A 19,904-nucleotide genomic window follows, 5' to 3' on the forward strand; every position below is an offset into this window, starting at 1 on the left:
AATGGCGTACTACACCACATCCGAGCAACACCTGCTCTACACGTTGCTGGCAAAGCTGGACCTTTCGCCCGACAAATTGAAAATTGCTCAGGAAGAATTCCGAAAAATGATCAACGAAGACATTTGTCGGCCATCACAGAGTGCCTGGTCTTGGCCATTACTCCTGGTTAAGAAAAATAACGGTGGATGAAGACCACGTGGTGACAATCGACCGTTATACGATTACTCTTTTATTGATAAACACGATACCAATAAAATAATTTGATGGTAATTAGAAATTTCGTATATTTACTTCAAATGGAACCTAAAAAACTAAGATTCTGCTAATTCGAATGCGCAGAAATCGATTATTTTCTAAGCGTTCTCACTCTTTCTCTACATATTTTTTCAACTTAATGTTGCAATGAACTATATTATGGATCATTATGATTATATATTTTGGCAATGTCTATTAGATAGTATTGAATATTGATCAATAATTGTATTAGTGAAATATTAATAAGGTATTATACTTACTTAAAAGTTCGATAATAACTGTAGTCGATGGTGGTTCAGCTAGATGGGTATTATTGGCTTTGCACGTCAATTTAGCATGATGTTGGCTTCGAGTTAGATCTTTTAGCGTAATACGGTTTAGAGTAATGAAATTAATATCTCCCGTTGGTCCCTGGACTTCACGTTCTTCATACGTTGCGTCAATCATTCGGTTTTCGAGGTACCACAGAACTTGGGGTTTTGGTTTACCTGTCAAAATATATGGTATTTGAGATATCTGTTACATTAGGTAATTTTACTAAGCACATATCTTTCAGAATTAGAGAGTAATCAGTTAATCGTAACCCATATCCAGAAAATTATTACGTCAAATTTATCAATGTAATACTAAAAATTCTTTTTATAAATTCCAAATCTTTTTTCTCGATAAATACGGTAAAAAATATTTCCAATATTATCGATTGAATTATTATTAAAAATAATTTAGGTTAGAAAATAAGTAACACTATCATAGTTGGTTCTCGCGTGTTCGAATGATTTTCATAAAAAATTTTTCAGTTATTTCAACATGATTTGCTTGTGGAATATATCGATAACAAAAAACTTTCATTAATTAAGAAAAATTTGTTACAATCTAACCAAAAATTTTAATAAATCTTAAATGTAAACTCGCCTATATATGGAAGTAATTGATATTCGAATATTATGAAAATGCTGTAGTGTAAAAAAAAATCTGGATTTTGCAACGAGTCGATTATAGAGCGCAACCTCTTTCGCAATTGCGTCCTAAGTGTGGAAAAAAGCGGGGTTAAAAATGAACATTTTAACTCTGTTGTGGTGTCAAAATAAATTCGGTGTAAAGGTGCTATTTAGCAGTGTTATATAATCGGTGTTAAAACTGAGTACATGTGGAATAAATTAACGCAGATCGGATTATGAGGTTACAAGTTTAAGTGCTTTAAGATTTACAAAACAAAATAATAATAATAATGATCTATTAAAATTATGAAATTATCGTTAATTGAGATAAAAGCAATTTTATAACCTATAAAATAAGCGATTTATTTTCAGGCTTGTTTTCAATCATTTTTAGGCTGGTTTTGGTCACTTCTAGATCAAAATTAAATCTTTTACTCATAATATAGTAGGACCTCGGTATAAGACTATTAGATTCTCTCTCAAACTATTGCGATGTCCGGTTTATAAAAAAGACAGGATGATAGTCTAGTAACGAAGTCCGACTGTATATTGCTTTCTTTTACTTTTATCCAGACCACAATCAGACTTTTACTGTCTATTATTTTTATTAATCTGTTTTCAATCGTCTTTTGTTCCAAAACAGCTTACAATTTGTATAAAAAATTAAAGACAGACCAATTAGTTTAATTTCAATTTAGTGAGAATAAAATAAAGTCAAATTTTTCGATCCGCACTTTTTCCCATGTTTTATAGATGAATCACATTACATGTCATTGTGAACAAATATTATTTTCGTTGTTCGATAAATTGGTGAATCTGACGTATCATGCATTATTGAAACAATGAAAAATTTTTTTTAGTCTTTGAAATATAATTCGACTTCTGATACTTAAAAAATACTTTTTTTTTGTTTTTAACACTACTACGATGTTATTGTAACACAGTTTTTAGTAGATTTTATAAAAATTTAACTGTTGTATTTATCCTCATGACGCAGCTTTACAAAAATTTTAACATTTTGTATCTATTTGAGTCAAGTAGGTTCCAAAAATACTATTGGTGAAAAAGTTTATATATATATATATATATATATATATATATATATATATATATATATATATATATATATATGTATACGATATAACGCGCGGTTCTCCCACGATAGCGTCCACAATTCTGTACCGATCTTAATGAAATTTTTTTTACATACTCTTTAGCTAAAGAGCTCGGTTCAGTTCGAAGCTGAGCTAAATCGGTCGAAAAGTTTAAAAGTTGTAGTCATTTAAAGATTTTTTAATTTTTCAAAAAATTCAACTTTTCTTGATTTATCTTTAAATAACTTTTGATCCTAAAGAGATAATCTATTTTTGGTGATTGAATCTTCATGTTCATTCGATTTGCTTTAATTTAAACTATGTTGCTTACTCTTTAGATAATTTTTTCTAATACTTTGATGAATTTCAAAATTTTCAGCAAAATAGAAAAAAATATTTTTTTTTACTTTCTCATTTAATAACTTTCAAATAATACATAATAGTTGAATCTTGTTAATATTTTTATGTAGCTTATCTAATGAGCTTCATAATTCAGTAGTATTTTTTTTATATTCAACGACAATTACCTATTTATTTATTGAAATTTAGCTGTTGCATTCGTTTTTCCACTTTTTAATAAATTCATGTAACTGTTCCAATTTTGATTCCTGCCGTGTAACACTTTTAAAATCTCAACATTAAAGTATGCATAAAGTATTTTTTTAAAATTGACAAGCATAAATATAATTTATCTCATAAGCTTTAGATGAATTTTTAAACGCCACCGCCTACCTTACAGATTTAAATAATTTAATAAATAATGAAAAATCTACTTCCATTTCGGCTGCCGAATGGCCTTTTCAAGGTTGAATTTAATAATGCTCCACATATATATTCCCGCATGTATATATGTGTGTGTGTGTGTGTGTGTGTGTGTGTGTGTGTGTGTGTGTGTGTGTGTGTGTGTGTGTGTGTGTGTGTGTGTGTGTGTGTGTGTGTGTGTGTGTGTGCGTGTGTGTGTTTGTTTGTTTGTGTGGGTGTTTGTAGATGTGTGTTTTGCTTTATAGCATTATTTAATGTAATTTTACACCTGGATAGCGTAAACTTATACACCGGTCGTTTTTTTTTATAGTGCATACATAAATAAAGTATTTTACTTTTCCCATAAAAAGGGCAGACAATATTTCTGATACGTGACCTGAGTAAATTCAACGGGTTTCATGTATTACTTTAATGAATTAACATTAGCATTATATTGATCCTAAATAAGTAACTTTCGAAAAATTTCGTAGCAAAAAAAAGTGAATCAGTAGAAATTATTCAAGGAATATAATTAAAGAGTCAATTTGACACATAAAGAATGTCAAGACGGGTTATTTTTAACCATTGTATAAGTACGAAAAATTTTAAGTGTTTGATTGAATAATTAGGTGCTTTTGTGATTTGGTAGTTGGATTTATCGATTACCAATAGTAATGTTATATTGAAGCCACAAGTCACGTACTGAAATCAATGATAAGGATGGTAACTAAGACGGGAATAATACCATGTCACTTGGGTAGTGTACATTGATATGCGAATGAACAGGGCATTGATATATCTTACACCATTAATTAATATCATGTTTAACATCCAACCTGTATATATTGTCCGATCGTCAAATGATCTGTTAATTTGACACATACTTATTTCTCAGTATACTCAGGGTTCTTGATCACCTGATAAATTTCCAAAAATCAGTTTTTTGCATTTTCTCAATCTTTATACTTTTAGAAATCGCTCCCAAAGTTTTTTTTTGTAAATTTGAATTCTAACATAGAGAAATTAGTGAAAGTGTGGGCGCGCTTCCAACACTCTAAACTTGCAAGTAAAAACTTTAAACGCATTTTTCTCAAAACCGCTTTTTTTGAAATGGAAGATAGTTAATCTCTGAAACTACTGGGCTGATTTCAATGAATTTGGTCTTGCTTTGTTCGATTTTATACCATTTTACCATATGTTGCCAAACAAAAACTTATTATAAAATTTTTTTTTAGCAGAGAATATTAAAAAACAGAGATATTTTTTCAACTTATTTTAAACATCCGCCATTTTTTACTTTTGGCAAATTGTAGGGATTGGCGGTATACATCGATGTTCAACTATCGATGATTTTTTCGGGAAACATCGATTTCTTTGTTCGATTTTTTTTTTTTTTAAACATCGATGTTCGATGTAAAATAATGAACCATTGATATTGAAATAAATTTCTACTAGAAATTTAAATAGCGCGCTATGAGCGAGCCTCAGTTTCAACCAATAAGGAATTGTGTCCCATTTTTTTGCAAGTTTCGACTATTGACTAACCTCAAGTTTCGTTGCATTTTTATTTGAAGGATTTTAAAAGCTTTCAATGATTGAAAACCTATAAATTAATATTTATAAATTATTTCAAATATTTTTATGAACATAAATATTTCAAATGGCTGGAAATGATATAATCATTTTACATGTACCTCGTAAGTACCTTGACAAAATATATGACAATATTAAATTTAATAATAAATTTGTTTTTAAGAACGGTTTTCAGATAATTTTGTCCCAGCTTTTCTCTGAAATAAAAGCTCTAAACGCAAAATAAAGACACAGACCCGATGCTTTACTGTATGAACTAGCGAAGTGCACTTGAATTTTTTGATAACTTCCATTTGTTTACGAGAAAAGCTTGGACAAAGTTCCTATTTAATGTACAAGTGCAACAGAGATAGTACCATTTATCCAGTTGAGTGCGAATAGAGAAAAAAATGAAAACGCGTCTTAATAGTAAATTATTGATTGATGAATAAATAATTTAACTTTCCTAAAAGTATATTTTTATGATTATTAATTATTGATGATTAGATTATAATTAGTAATAATTTAAAATGATTTCTTTTTTATGTCAAATTTAGCTGTAATTATAACTTTTTTAAATTTTCGCGCGCATTTTCAACATCGATGTCTACAATCGATGTTTCGATATTTTTGTCGAAACATCGATGGTTCGATAGTGGAAAATTTCAAAAATCGATAGGCCAATGTCGATTTTTTTTGCTAACATCACCCATCCCTAGCAAATTGTGTCAAATTGTCACGTAAGAGACCTTTCTTTTGAAAATGTCGTTTTTTTTTTTTTTGTTTCAAATTCACCAATCCTGAAATTAACTGTCTGTCGTGGGACACCACTTTATTGTCCTCTACTTTGACACCTCCTGGATAGTTGTTAAGAATTAAAATAAAAAAAAACTTGAATATTTTTGTATTCTATAAGCTTCAAATAAAAGTTTTAAAAAAAGTCATTGTAATATCTTGCACAAAGTCTGAAAAAATATTATTGAAAATATCGTATTCTTTAGCTTTTTAAGATAGTCATGTACTTTAGCTTTCAATTTATAACCTAACAAAATATTTATCAAGGTTTTGTTTATTTTCACAACATCATCCTTTTTTTTAAATTTAAAAATTATTGCAAAATATGCCGATACCAATTGTTTGTCATAAAATGATATTAAATATTTTAGAAGTGTTATGGCAATTCATGTTATTTATTCAGACATTTGCCGTGCATGTTCTCTTCCACCAAGTATAAAATAGTCTCACATAACCGTCATGTTAAAAATTTACATAATTTGTGTTCACAAAGTGTCTCAACCCAAATATGTTTTTCAAGATATTGGGTCACTAAATTTTTATACAAACTTTATTATTGATATTTTTTTTTTTACTCTCAAATGTATACAAATTGAAATTATTGGACGCATTTTTCCTGGTCAAGGTGTGGATATGCAAATATTATTGAAAATATTAAAAAAAATATATATATGTAACACGCGGCCACCCGAACAAAAGTGGATTTCTCACTAAAATAACTTTTAACCTTAATTAAATTAGTGAAAATTATTGTGAGATAATAAGTAAAAAAAAAAAAAAAAGTAAGTAAAATTTGGAAAATTCAAAAGTACACACCTCGAACGTTCATGTTACAGTAAAATATATAAATTATTAATTTTCATTTTTAATGACAAATTTTTTTAATAAACATCTAGAAAGAAATTCGTCTTTTTTTTTTTTAATTTAGTGAATTCTATGACAGTTGGCAATAAAAAAAAATTATCTGATGGTAAAGTAGAACTTTATGATATCAGCAAAGTTCGATGATAAAAAAAGACATTCCCGATAAAATAAAAAAATGGCTGCAGTGAGTGTTTGTTTACATGGCGCCGGTTTTAACAGAAATTATTTATTATAAAAAAAACGAGAAGGACTACAGTAGTGATTTTTGAAAAGGACCTTTTTTGCATAATTCTGAAGACACTGAAAAAAAAATAAAGTCATTTTGTCAAGCCGTTTACTAGATATCTGTGCCATAGACTTTTTTTGGACTACAGACTAACTGACGTCCACGAAACATATTTTTTATTGAACTTTTTTTTATTATAATACGTGTCGGACAACTTAATGAAAGTATCAGTCTTATTAATTAGTGTTTCCTCTGTAGATTAATGTGCTTTTTATAACGTGTAAGTGTGATATGAAAATAATATATACAGTTTAATGCGAAAAAATCGCGTGACCTTGACAAGTCCGTAATAAAGTACAACCTTTCCGCTTCGCGTTTGAGGTGTGCGAAAAAAAATACAAATTGAAGTTTATAATGTCAGTCAAAACACTTCTTTTGCAGAAACGAGCTGATTATTTATAGTTCACTATAATTCTATGGGCTAGTAAATGAACCCTTGTAAAGTTAGTCAGATGTTTGTCTTTTATTTTTTTTAAAGTTAAATGTCTTTTAAAATTAAAATTGCCTAGTCTTGGCAAGAAAGTTAGAGAAAATTTTATCAACTTCTAATCATGAGTAATGTTTTCAGCAGGCTATTGAAGTATCATTTTGTTAGCTGTTTCTTTTATCTCTCTTCCACTTCTTACTTTGTATTTAATGAATTTATAATGTGGGAATTAAATGTTCATTCATTATGTGAGGAAAAATACCTAAGATAAGGGTACTTAACGATGTTTATCTTGTGAAAAATAACGGTGGGAATTTACGAGTATACGGAAATAGTTTTCGTGAGGCTTCGATATTTTTCCGTGTGGAAAACAATAATGTCGTTAACTTACAAAAAAGAAAGACTTTTTTTTTAACCTTGAGGCTCGTCAACTTTTTCATTTCCACTCAACCTTGTTGAAATGATAGCCATGGGAGAATTATAAGGATTTGCTTTTGACTTAACTATTATGAGTGTTAATGGATATTAATGACCACTAATAAAATACTTATCAACACTATTCAATTTTCAATAGTGTTCAGAAGTGTTTATTGGTTTTTCCGTAAAGGATACCTCTGACGAAATTTGACTTATTGGAAAATATATTACATTTTAACTCTCTTAAACTGAATCAGTAAAACTTTTACTGATTTTTCAGTAGCTACAAAATTTATTGAAAGATCAGTAGCTTCGATTCAATTTAGTGACTAATCAGTGAATTTAGCTTCATGGCAGTAAAGAGTGCCATCTATACTTGGGAGCTTGTTCGTTAGACAGAGGTTGTTTGCAAGTTACAATCAAAGATTATAATTTATATTACACTATTATTACGTTAAGTTTAAAATATTATAACAACCAAAAGTTAATTCATAATTTATATCGCGTGCCAAAAGGTAAACGGGCGTATTGCTACAGGTTAGTAGGGAATTATGCTGAAAGGACGTATAAAAAAATTTTATTTTGCCATTAGCTTTGAAATTTTTCGAAACGCAAAGATCTGCAAAAAAAAAATTTGGGCATCCTTGAGCTGAAAGGGCGTATCTTAAGACACACGCCCTTTTACCTTTTGAAAAGTAGTGCCTAAAGGTAAAAGGGCGCATAAAAAAAAATTCTAGTTTTAATACAAAATACTGACAAATAATTTCACAAGACAAGTTAGATGAAAAAACACTCCTCCTACACTTTTTTTTTTAATTTATTAAAAATAAAATAACTGAAAAAAAAAAAAAAAATAAAATGAAAATATCAAATTTTCAATTGAATAAAAAATTTTCATAACGACTATAAAAAATAAAAATTTATTGACTTTTTCTTTAATCAGTGTTTTGGATTATGGATCCGTCATGAATCAGAATATATGGAAAAAAAAAAAAAAAAAAAATCCAAAGTACGTGCGACAGACACGGAGGAAGAGGGTATAGGAATCATACCTAAATGAACCGGTTATTTCTGCTTTTTTTTTTTTTTTTTTTCAATTTAGTATAAGAATTTTAAAATACTATTATAAACTCTAATAATTAACTGTGAAATAAAATAACATTCATACAATTTGCAGCATTTTTTTTTTTTTTTTTTTTTTTTCATTTTTAGACTTCGGCTAAGCTTTTTAATAAATTTTTTAGAAAAAAAATTTATACGCCCTTTTACCTTTTGGTCACAAAATTTTCAAATTCCTAAAGCTAAAAGGGCGCATAATTAAAGACATACGCCCTTTTACCTTTGGAAAAACAATATGTGATTTTCAAGCGTAGAAAATGTTTACTAATCAATTGGCGATGAAAAAAAAATTTATGCGCCCTTTTACCTTTGCAAAGGTAAAAGGGCGCATACATTGGTATACGCCCTTTTACTTTTTGGCACGCGATATACTATAATAAAACTTATTTATTTGTCTTAATTGAATATGAGTAGAATAATTCTGAAATGTTTTTGTGTATGCGGTTGATTTACATCTTAGGTAATGCATAACCTGAAATTGTCTTATTAATTATTTTATGTTTATAAATAAATATCATTATTGTTTTCAGATAAATGTTTACAATCATTTTTAATGGAAAATTATTATAATTTAACAGACAATTACTTGATGATATTGAAATGGAAGACTTATTAAATAAATTTGACTTTCAAAACCCATTTGATGGATTGAAGAATTTAAATCAACAAATCGATGTATCAAAAGAATGCAGTGAATGTAGAGCCTGAAGAAATACCACTTGGTTACAGAATGGAGAACGCATTTGATCGAAAAACTTGTATATGTTGATTCTATTTTCATCAACGGCTTAATATATGATCATGATATAAATTTTTGTATTTTTTAATGTGCACTAATCAATAAATACTGATTTTTCTCCGCATCAAAAACTGAATCAGTAGTTATGACTAATTACATCTGTTACGATCACTATTTTATTCAGTAACAATTTTATTGATTAGAATAGTGAAGTGATTTCCGTTGGATGAATCAGTAACACTTTACTGATTTGCACTGATATACTTGGGACTATTCACATTAGTGAATATTCATTGATAATCAGTAAATATTCACTGATTCAGATTAGGAGAGTAAGTAATTCAAAAAAAATTTCTGAATGATCCGAAAACTTATAGATAATTCGATTCGATACAAATAATTCGTCATTCCAACTTATTATAGTTCTTATAAAAATTATTCATATTTATTTTCATATATTTCTCATGAATACATCCGAAAGTATTATCTCACATTCATTGTTGTTAGTATTACTTCGTATTTAACAATATACAAACTGAGACCACGCATTCAGCACTTTGAATGTAACAACTTTATGAAGAGTAAATAAATTAAAATTTTCTACTATAATGGTATCGATATTTTGCTCACGTAAGGCTTTTGTTTTTTGTACTACAACAGATTCTTTTTTGTGCTTGTATTAACCATAGAGTTGGTAAATAAAACACAGACTTAATATTTGTATGCAACATTTGCAACTTGTATTACTTTTTGTTCATAACTCCTGATTGTGTATTCACGAAATTAATTCACGTGCATGCATTGATCGGCTTAAAGTTACTTCGGGTAATTAGATTTATTAGTCAATAGTATAAATGGGTTACTTATGTTAATTAATTTATCAAATTTGTTCAGAAAATTGAAATTTACGTAAAAAATACATATTTATGTAACTTCGCTTCGCAAATTATCATTAATCGCGGAAATTAGGCAATGGTTGAATGAAATATGATGCATAGTAGGATACTCAGATAGTCTTTATCCGGCGAGTAATGATTTCGGCACGAGTCGTAGGGTTATATGCACGGTCCGGAGGTTAGTGACCTAACGATGCAATATAAGGTACCCGCGGGTAATAAGGCCTAAGTGACAGAAATGATATTTAAAATAATCGCCCCCGCTAAAGGCTACTCTAGTAGAATTGTCTTGCATAGAGATGTTACGACAAGTTTATAGAATCCCGATACCACGGTCCCTGTCTTCTATATTTCGTCATCCGTCATACACGGAAAAAAATGATGCTCAAAATTTTCATAGTTTGTAGTTTATTTTTGACTTTAAATTAGTATATTTGTATACTTATATCAAACCAGAATCATTATATATATTACAAAATGGCTATTATTTATATTCAAATTTGATACACAGAAGAGCAAAATTTGTAATTTCGTAGATTAAAATTAATATGAAAAAGAATCGATAAAATGCTATCTACAGTTATTAATATTCGAATAAACATAGAAAAATTTAAAAAATGAGGAACTGAAAAATTAGTAAACGTACATATTAATATATAAAGATCTAGTATACGAATTTTTCATTTTATTATTTACCACTTATTCGATATATGTATATAATAAATTAATTTATAATAACAAATAAATAACATTCTATATTAATTATTAGTCAATGGGATAAAATTTATAAAATAAGAGCTAAAAATTTTCGGTATTTTTATGAGCAAAAAATCAGTACCTAGTATACTAATTTTTCATTTTATTATTTACCACTTATTCGATTTATGTATATTGTAAATTAATTTATAATGATGAATAAATGATATTTTAAGCTAATAATTGATCAGTGATATCGAATTTATAAAATAAAAGTTAGTAACTTTTGCGATATCCGGCCGGAAAAATCAGTATCTAAGATACTAATTCTTAATTTAACCAATCATTACTTTTTAATAGATTATGCCATAAATTAATACTTTCACTAATAAGTCACGTATTATACCTAAAAGTAAAATATTTAGTTACTTTTTGAAATAATTAATAGTAGTTTTCAGGAATCTACAAAAATTAGTAAACTACTTTGCATTAAGCACATAATTGTACTAATTATTGATAACAGATTCCACTTTTTACTATTACCTATGAATATTCAATATTCTTTTTTATTCGTGTATGCTGTCGTAGCGCAGAAGAAATTATAAAAAACAATCTAGTCTTCTGACTCTTAAAAAGTATTATTGCTAAATTTAAGTGATGATTCATCTTTAATACCAATTTTAATAAGTATAGTTGAATTATTCCAGTTTGTTTAACCCTACCGTTGTAAAATAAGGCCTATTCGTATGGTTTTTGTAAAAGTATAATTTTTTGTTTGTTTATGGTAAAAATTACCATCACTTCTTTACATATCATGGCTAACCCTGATTAAACAAAACGATTTGTGACGATTAAAACTGTTTTAATCTTTTAGATCGTCATAAATCGTCAATTGATGATTAAAAACGATCAAATTTTTCGAATGAATATTAAAGAAGATTCATGACGATTTGAAATTTTAATCGTCATTAATCGTTTGTAATCGTAAAATAATAAATCGTCGTTTGATGATTTGGGACGATGAAATCTGAAGATCCATGACGATTATGACGATTAAAGACGATTAATGATACATTTCGATAATTAAATGCAATATTTTCGATTCTATTAAAAAACTCCCTTATTCAGACCTTATTACCCACCGGTACCTTATTATTGATTCACACTTAAGAAAACATTGTTTTTACAAAAAGTTAATTTTTGCTTCAGTGTATCGTAAAATTGATCACAAATTTTTTATTCATTAAATAATACATGGAAGTGTGACATTTATTGGTACAGAACAAAAGTAAAGATGTTATTGGTGGAATATAAAGAATCCTGGGTATGGAATCTCTTTGCACCGCAAATCAACGAGCCATAGTTTCCGGTCTCGGAAGGAAATAACAATTACTTTTGTCTGTGATGTACAGTGCTGCGGTTTAAGTAACTTGTACAAACACACACATATAAATATATATATATATATATATATATATATATATATGTAAATATACGTGAGCATACACACTAAACTTAACTTTAATAATTTTTTTTATTTTCTCTTTCCGCCGGAATTTTCACAAACATGAAATTGGAAAAAAGTATATTAAATATTGAGCACAAAAGTATAATTTTATAAACTTGGTTAAAATATTCGTCATTATATTTAAATCATGTCTCTTAAAATTTCAACTAAAACACCAAAAATTTCGATAGCTAGAGTAACTGTTTTGAGTTGAGAAATTATTTGTCTCAGAGTGCAAAATTAAAAATTCATGATATCGACAAATACTTTTGTCGTGAGGTTAAAGTACTCTCTTCTCAACACTCAAGTAAATGCAATAAAGACGGCACTATTTCCAACTTAAAATAACAAAAAAACGGAGGATCGGAAATGTAAATTTGTCAAAAGTTCAAGCCAGGTTTCGATCGGTCTCTTCTTTATTCTTTTTACACGTTTCTGCAACTGAACAAAGTATATAGTAGTTCGTTCCAAGAGCTATCTGTCTCTCGTTACACGTCGACCTATCGTAATAGATGGCCAATCGAATTTGAATAAAAATGCAAAAACTTGCATCACATACAGCGAATTTAGATTAAAGTACATCCTCGTATTAAAAACTCATTTTTTTTCGTTTTTTGTTTCAGTGTTTTTATTCCGTAACTTTTAGATCGAAACTTATATCCTTGACAAAATCTTTTAACTTATTTCTTAACTTCCGGATAATGTGTAAGTTTGTAATTTTATACAAAAGAAAATTTATTTACTTCAGCCTAATTTTGAAATCTTCGAAATCAATTATGATTTTTTTGGATGGATGTTAAAATGTGTTAAAACGCAATTTTTTTTGAACGCTCCTTCTCGAATGGATTAATCGAGTTAAGTCATTGACTAATGATGATAGTTTGAGAAATCGTCTGACAAACTGTCCAGACAATTGTTAGATAATTGATCACCAAAAATGGGCTACTGGTCGTAGCAATTCTTGCATTGTAATGATTACTCTTTTGAAATAAATCAGTGAATGTTAATTACAAATAGTGATCCAAAAAGGTTCTTAACCGTGAATTTTCCAAATTTGAGACTATCGAAGTTTTGCAGGTTTGAAGAACTTAAAATCAATCTGAAAAACCATTGTTCGGAGAGCTCGGAAACGTTTCTATTGGTAAACTTTTAAGCTCTTTGAGGTCAAGAAACGATTGGACCAAAAAACATACATTTCGCTGAAAATAAGTAATTTTTGTTCGACGATGTCATTGGAACCAATCGACCGATTTGGACGTGTTCTGCAGCGATCAAAAGAGATTATTGAGAATTAGATTTGATTAAACTTAGAAACTAATCAGTTGAGCGATTTACGAGTTATGCAACAAAAACTTAAAAAAAGAAACAGTTTTGGGTAACTTGTAAACTACTCGACCGATCGACTTCAAAATCTAATCAGTTCTAAGTCTTAGATCCTTCCCGATCGCCGCCAAGAATGTTCAAATCGGCTCATTCGTTCCAAAGATGTCGCTGGAAGTGGAAATTTTCAATTTTTATAGCGGGAAGTCAAAGAAAAATTTCAAAATGAGTTATGAATGTTTTGTGACTCTTAATAAAATTTTTTAAGACTGCGGTCTGAAGATGGAAAATTTTTTGATATTTAAAAAATGATCAACTCAAAGTTCGGAATTGTCTCAAATTTGGAGAATTCACTGTTTGGAACATTTATGGAACGAACTTTTCTTGCATGGAAAATTAGTGACAAATCATTTTGCATAAAATCGACTAAAAATTTATCGAAAGTTTTTTTTACTGATATTTAGCTTCTAATTAATCCTTAACAGCCATACATCACCCAGGTCACATAACGGCCACAAGGGGTAGCTCCCTTTTTTTTTAAAGTTTTATCAATACATTTTTTTTAAAATTTTATTCATTGATAGTTTAGATTTACTCGAAATATTTTTTTTTATTTGTAAAAAAAATAAAAAATATTCATGGTTTTTTTCGTATTTATATGACTCTCTGAAATAGCAATCACTATTGGAAATGGTCATTGTTATTTTATCAATTTAATCGCTGATGTATTTAACTCTACCATGTATCACTTTTATTGCTACTTGAAGCAGTGCTCGCACAAATACAATTTAAGCGCTCACAATGTTACCATATAACCGTATAATCTATTAGTAATGGTCACTTTAAAACCTGCTGAGCGACATAAATCCTATTTAATTCTGTTTATTCATTAATATTTAAATAAACTAAAAGTGTACATAAGTAGTTATTAATTTTAATGAACTTTTGGTTTACTTTAAGTAATTATACAGAATTATTTTTTTTTTTAGACTACTTGCCGTTTATACATGTGCAAAAAAAGTTGTTACAATCACCAGAACTCCATTTCTAAATTCAGCAGAATTGTATGAAATTACCTGCTTTTATAGAAAAGTTTTTATCGAGGGGCTGAGAAAAAAGTTAGCAAACTTGGAAAACATGGGAAATCTGACAAAATTGCTTATTTGATAGTTTGTTTATTTAAACATATATTAAGTCTGAACACATTGAATTTTAGAGAACGAAAATACTGATTTTCCTCGAGCTTAATGTTAGAGAATAATATAGATAAGAAATAAAGCAAATTTTCTAGCATTGGAATAACATAATGATGTGACTTCGTTGATAATAGATGTGTGGTGATAAATGTATGAAAAAATTGTTGGTTTCATTTTCACGGCTGCCCAATTTCAAACCATGGTAAAGGACAAATTTTTCAAAATCGATTTTTTAGTATTTTCAGTTCGAGTGGAGTCTTGTGGACATGATTCAAAACATATTTCAAAGATATCATTTTTGTCAGTTACTGTGTTTTTAAATTAGGCAGCTGTTCATATTGAAGTGATCTAGTCTTACACTGTAAAAAAAACCGGGGTGTCCACGCGGTGTAGGTGTTAAAATGTTCAGGGTTGAATTTTAATACCGAAAACGTTGTTAAAATTCAATACCGAAAGTGGTGTTAAGACAACATCGCCGCGTGTGTATATATTCTTTACCAGTGTTACCGGGGTATACCATAGATTATTATTCATATAAGTACATAGAAAAATTGGAATTTTCTTCAGACAATGTTCATTAAATTTTTTTATTTTTTTACATGAAGTACATTTTTTTTTTCTGATTTTTATCCGTGCTATTTCATTTTTATACCACGTGGTGTGAAATTAGTCCCATTTTTAACACCATTTTTTTTATGAGTGTATTGAAGTGATAAAGCCTAAGTAATGCAGGCTATCCCCTACGGAAAAAAGCTAATGAACACTAATGAACACTTTTGAAGATTCATTAGTATTAACCCTTTCCCGGTCGTCCTTGAATCCCTACTCTTAATTTGAATCGTGCGTCTTATTCTTAAAAGGAGAGAACTATAGTCTGTTTTCTAGAGAGGGGGCCGGAAAATGGTAAAAGAGGGTGCTCCTCTACACTACCACATATAAATTTTTACTCATACAGACTTACGACGGACTTTCATTGGCTCTATCTCCACATGACTCACACCTAGACTCACCGATACTCCGAGCCGGGAAAGGGTTAATAACTGTTTTATTAGTTATCATTAGTAACCATTAGTACTCTGACTAGTGAATCTTACAGTACTATTGGATGTGATTAGTGTTGGGTGGTGTTGTATTAGTTTTCATTAGTACTTCGACTAATGAATCTCGCAATACTGTTGGAAGAGGTTAGTTTTGCATAATGTTCTATTAGTGTTCATTAGTCGCAGTAGTGAGGGGTCTTGCAACACTATTGGTAGTGGTTAGTTTTGAATGATGTTCTATTAGTGTTCATCGACTAAGAAATCTTGCAACATTATTGGAAGTAATTAGCGTTAATAGTGTTGTATTAGTATTCATTAGCAATTCGACTAATGAATCTCGCAACACTGTTGGAAGAGGTTAGTTTTGCATAATGTTCTATTAGTGTTCAACGACTAAGAAATCTTGCAACACTATTGGAAGTAATTAGCGTTAATAGTGTTGTATTAGTGTTCATTAGCAATTCGACTAATGAATCTCGCAACACTGTTCGAAGAGGTTAGTTTTGCATAATGTTCTATTAGTGTTCAACGACTAAGAAATCTTGCAACACTATTGGAAGTAATTAGCGTTAATAGTGTTGTATTAGTGTTCATTAGCAATTCGACTAATGAATCTCGCAACACTGTTGGAAGAGGTTAGTTTTGCATAATGTTCTATTAGTGTTCATTAGTCGCAGTAGTGAGGGGTCTTGCAACACTATTGGTAGTGGTTAGTTTTGAATGATGTTCTATTAGTGTTCATCGACTAAGAAATCTTGCAACATTATTGGAAGTAATTAGCGTTAAAAGTGTTGTATTAGTATTCATTAGCAATTCGACTAATGAATCTCGCAACACTGTTGAAAGAGGTTAGTTTTGCATAATGTTCTATTAGTGTTCAACGACTAAGAAATCTTGCAACACTATTGGAAGTAATTAGCGTTAATAGTGTTGTATTAGTGTTCATTAGCAATTCGACTAATGAATCTCGCAACACTGTTGGAAGAGGTTAGTTTTGCATAATGTTCTATTAGTGTTCATTAGTCGCAGTAGTGAGGGGTCTTGCAACACTATTGGTAGTGGTTAGTTTTGAATGATGTTCTATTAGTGTTCATCGACTAAGAAATCTTGCAACATTATTGGAAGTAATTAGCGTTAATAGTGTTGTATTAGTATTCATTAGCAATTCGACTAATGAATCTCGCAACACTGTTGGAAGAGGTTAGTTTTGCATAATGTTCTATTAGTGTTCAACGACTAAGAAATCTTGCAACACTATTGGAAGTAATTAGCGTTAATAGTGTTGTATTAGTGTTCATTAGCAATTCGACTAATGAATCTCGCAACACTGTTGGAAGAGGTTAGTTTTGCATAATGTTCTATTAGTGTTCATCGACTAAGAAATCTTGCAACATTATTGGAAGTAATTAGCGTTAATAGTGTTGTATTAGTATTCATTAGCAATTCGACTAATGAATCTCGCAACACTGTTGGAAGAGGTTAGTTTTGCATAATGTTCTATTAGTGTTCAACGACTAAGAAATCTTGCAACACTATTGGAAGTAATTAGCGTTAATAGTGTTGTATTAGTGTTCATTAGCAATTCGACTAATGAATCTCGCAACACTGTTGGAAGAGGTTAGTTTTGCATAATGTTCTATTAGTGTTCATTAGTCGCAGTAGTGAGGGGTCTTGCAACACTATTGGTAGTGGTTAGTTTTGAATGATGTTCTATTAGTGTTCATCGACTAAGAAATCTTGCAACATTATTGGAAGTAATTAGCGTTAATAGTGTTGTATTAGTATTCATTAGCAATTCGACTAATGAATCTCGCAACACTGTTGGAAGAGGTTAGTTTTGCATAATGTTCTATTAGTGTTCAACGACTAAGAAATCTTGCAACACTATTGGAAGTAATTAGCGTTAATAGTGTTGTATTAGTGTTCATTAGCAATTCGACTAATGAATCTCGCAACACTGTTGGAAGAGGTTAGTTTTGCATAATGTTCTATTAGTGTTCATCGACTAAGAAATCTTGCAACACTATTGGAAGTAATTAGCGTTAATAGTGTTGTATTAGTATTCATTAGCACTTCGACTAATGAATCTCGCAACACTGTTGGAAGAGGTTAGTTTTGCATAATGTTCTATTAGTGTTCATCGACTAAGAAATCTTGCAACACTATTGGAAGTAATTAGCGTTAATAGTGTTGTATTAGTATTCATTAGCACTTCGACTAATGAATCTCGCAACACTGTTGGAAGAGGTTAGTTTTGCATAATGTTCTATTAGTGTTCATTAGTCGCAGTAGTGAGGGGTCTTGCAACACTATTGGTAGTGTTTAGTTTTGAATGATGTTCTATTAGTGTTCATTGACTAAGAAATCTTGCAACACTATTGGAAGTAATTAGCGTTAATAGTGTTGTATTAGTGTTCATTAATACTTTGACTAATAAATCTTGCAACAGTGTTGTATTCGCGATCATTAGTATTCCAAGTGCTGAGTCTGGCAGTACTATTAGAAGTGATTAGTGTTGAATAGTGTTTCATTAGTGATCATTAGTTGTCTGATTAGTGAATCTTAGAATATTACTGGAAGTGATAAGTGCTAACTAGGTTTCAATAGTGTTCATTAGTAATCCGACTAGTCGGTACTACTCTACTGTGAAATTCAAATCAATAACACTAAGTACACTAATCGAATTAAATGTACGTACGAGTACAACTTATGGAGCGGCTGCACAAAGTGCATGACAAGATTTCTATGATCATTGCAATCTAAAATGGCAAGTCACAATATAGTAATTTTAAACTTCAGCACCATGACGTTGTTGAAAATGATCATTACAATCTATTATGATAATATTTGCGATATCAAGATAGAAATACATCCTATCATATATACGAAAACAATGTAGCAACTTTTTCATCATTTAAGTGCTAGTATTTGCATGCATGTTGTTGAATAAATACCACATTGCAAAAAATTTTGAGTGCACGTTCTGGTGTGAATGAATTGGAGTTTAAATTTTTAACACTACCGGTGTAAAACCCGACTAGAATTTTTTATAAGAGCCTGACAAGGTCAATAAAAAAAAAAAAAACAATAAAAAAATCGCAGACTAAAAAAGTAATATCCTAATTTTAGCTGACAAAAAAATTAACTCACGAAAAAGATGAAAGAAGATTAGAATAAATTTTTCTCGTTGATTAATTTCGAATAAATGTTATAAAGAAACTCAAGTCGTCGACAGGATTATTCCATTTCGCTGGAGTATCACCTTCCTTAATATTTTTTATCTCAGACTTATCCACTGGTAGGCTATATAGCAGTAGCTCTTTGTGAATTCCGCGTTTCAAATGAAAAATCTTATTTTCCTTAACCACAGGGACTCTGGCGTTTCGCCAATTCCATTTAGAGCCTCTGGGCACATTCAAGATGAAGGAGTTGAGTCAGTTGGCTAGACGAAGACGATAAGAAGGTTAAGAGTTTGCTTTTGCTTTTTCGTAGGCTCCTCATGGCGCGAACCGTTGCACCATCCAGTAGATTTTTCTGGACTTACGCCAATTTGATACGCATTTCCTTTCCTTTTAATAATTTTTTGTTTTTGTTTTTGTGCTTCCATTGTTTTTTATTCTCAGAATCCATCTCTGCTGCTTACAAGTGATCTTTTTCGAGGGATCTCGAGCTAAGAGTTATCCCTACTTGTTTCCGGTATACGGTCCAAGGAGTTACTCGAGCCAATAGTAAATAAGACATCCAGATGATACTCCAACGAATTCTCCATCGAATTTTGAGTGTTTGCTCGCCGATTAAACTCGCTCACATTGAATGAAGCATATATGTTTGCTTGCTTACTTACTTAGACTAACTGCAATTATTATTTATAATATAAAGATACGCGGAGAAAAACAGTTTTATAAAAATGACAGCAAGAAATCTTCAAAATTTGATCCATAACATTTGCAGATAACATATGATATTTTTTCACATTACAAAGTCTCTCCAAAAATTATATA

General features: G+C 29.9%; 1 protein-coding gene across 1 annotated transcript in view; it reads right to left on the bottom strand.

The window, feature by feature from the left end:
* Positions 1 to 19,904, bottom strand: part of LOC103580770 (hemicentin-2) — a 167,709-nt gene that overhangs the window by 109,874 nt on the left and 37,931 nt on the right. The window contains exon 3 of the mRNA XM_014441311.1: positions 517 to 744. Coding sequence (XP_014296797.1) covers positions 517 to 744 — 228 coding nt within the window. The remainder of the gene's footprint in view (positions 1 to 516; positions 745 to 19,904) is intronic.

The sequence above is a fragment of the Microplitis demolitor genome, chromosome 8, assembly GCF_026212275.2.
Source record: "Microplitis demolitor isolate Queensland-Clemson2020A chromosome 8, iyMicDemo2.1a, whole genome shotgun sequence".
In the NCBI taxonomy this organism is placed as follows: domain Eukaryota; kingdom Metazoa; phylum Arthropoda; class Insecta; order Hymenoptera; family Braconidae; genus Microplitis; species Microplitis demolitor.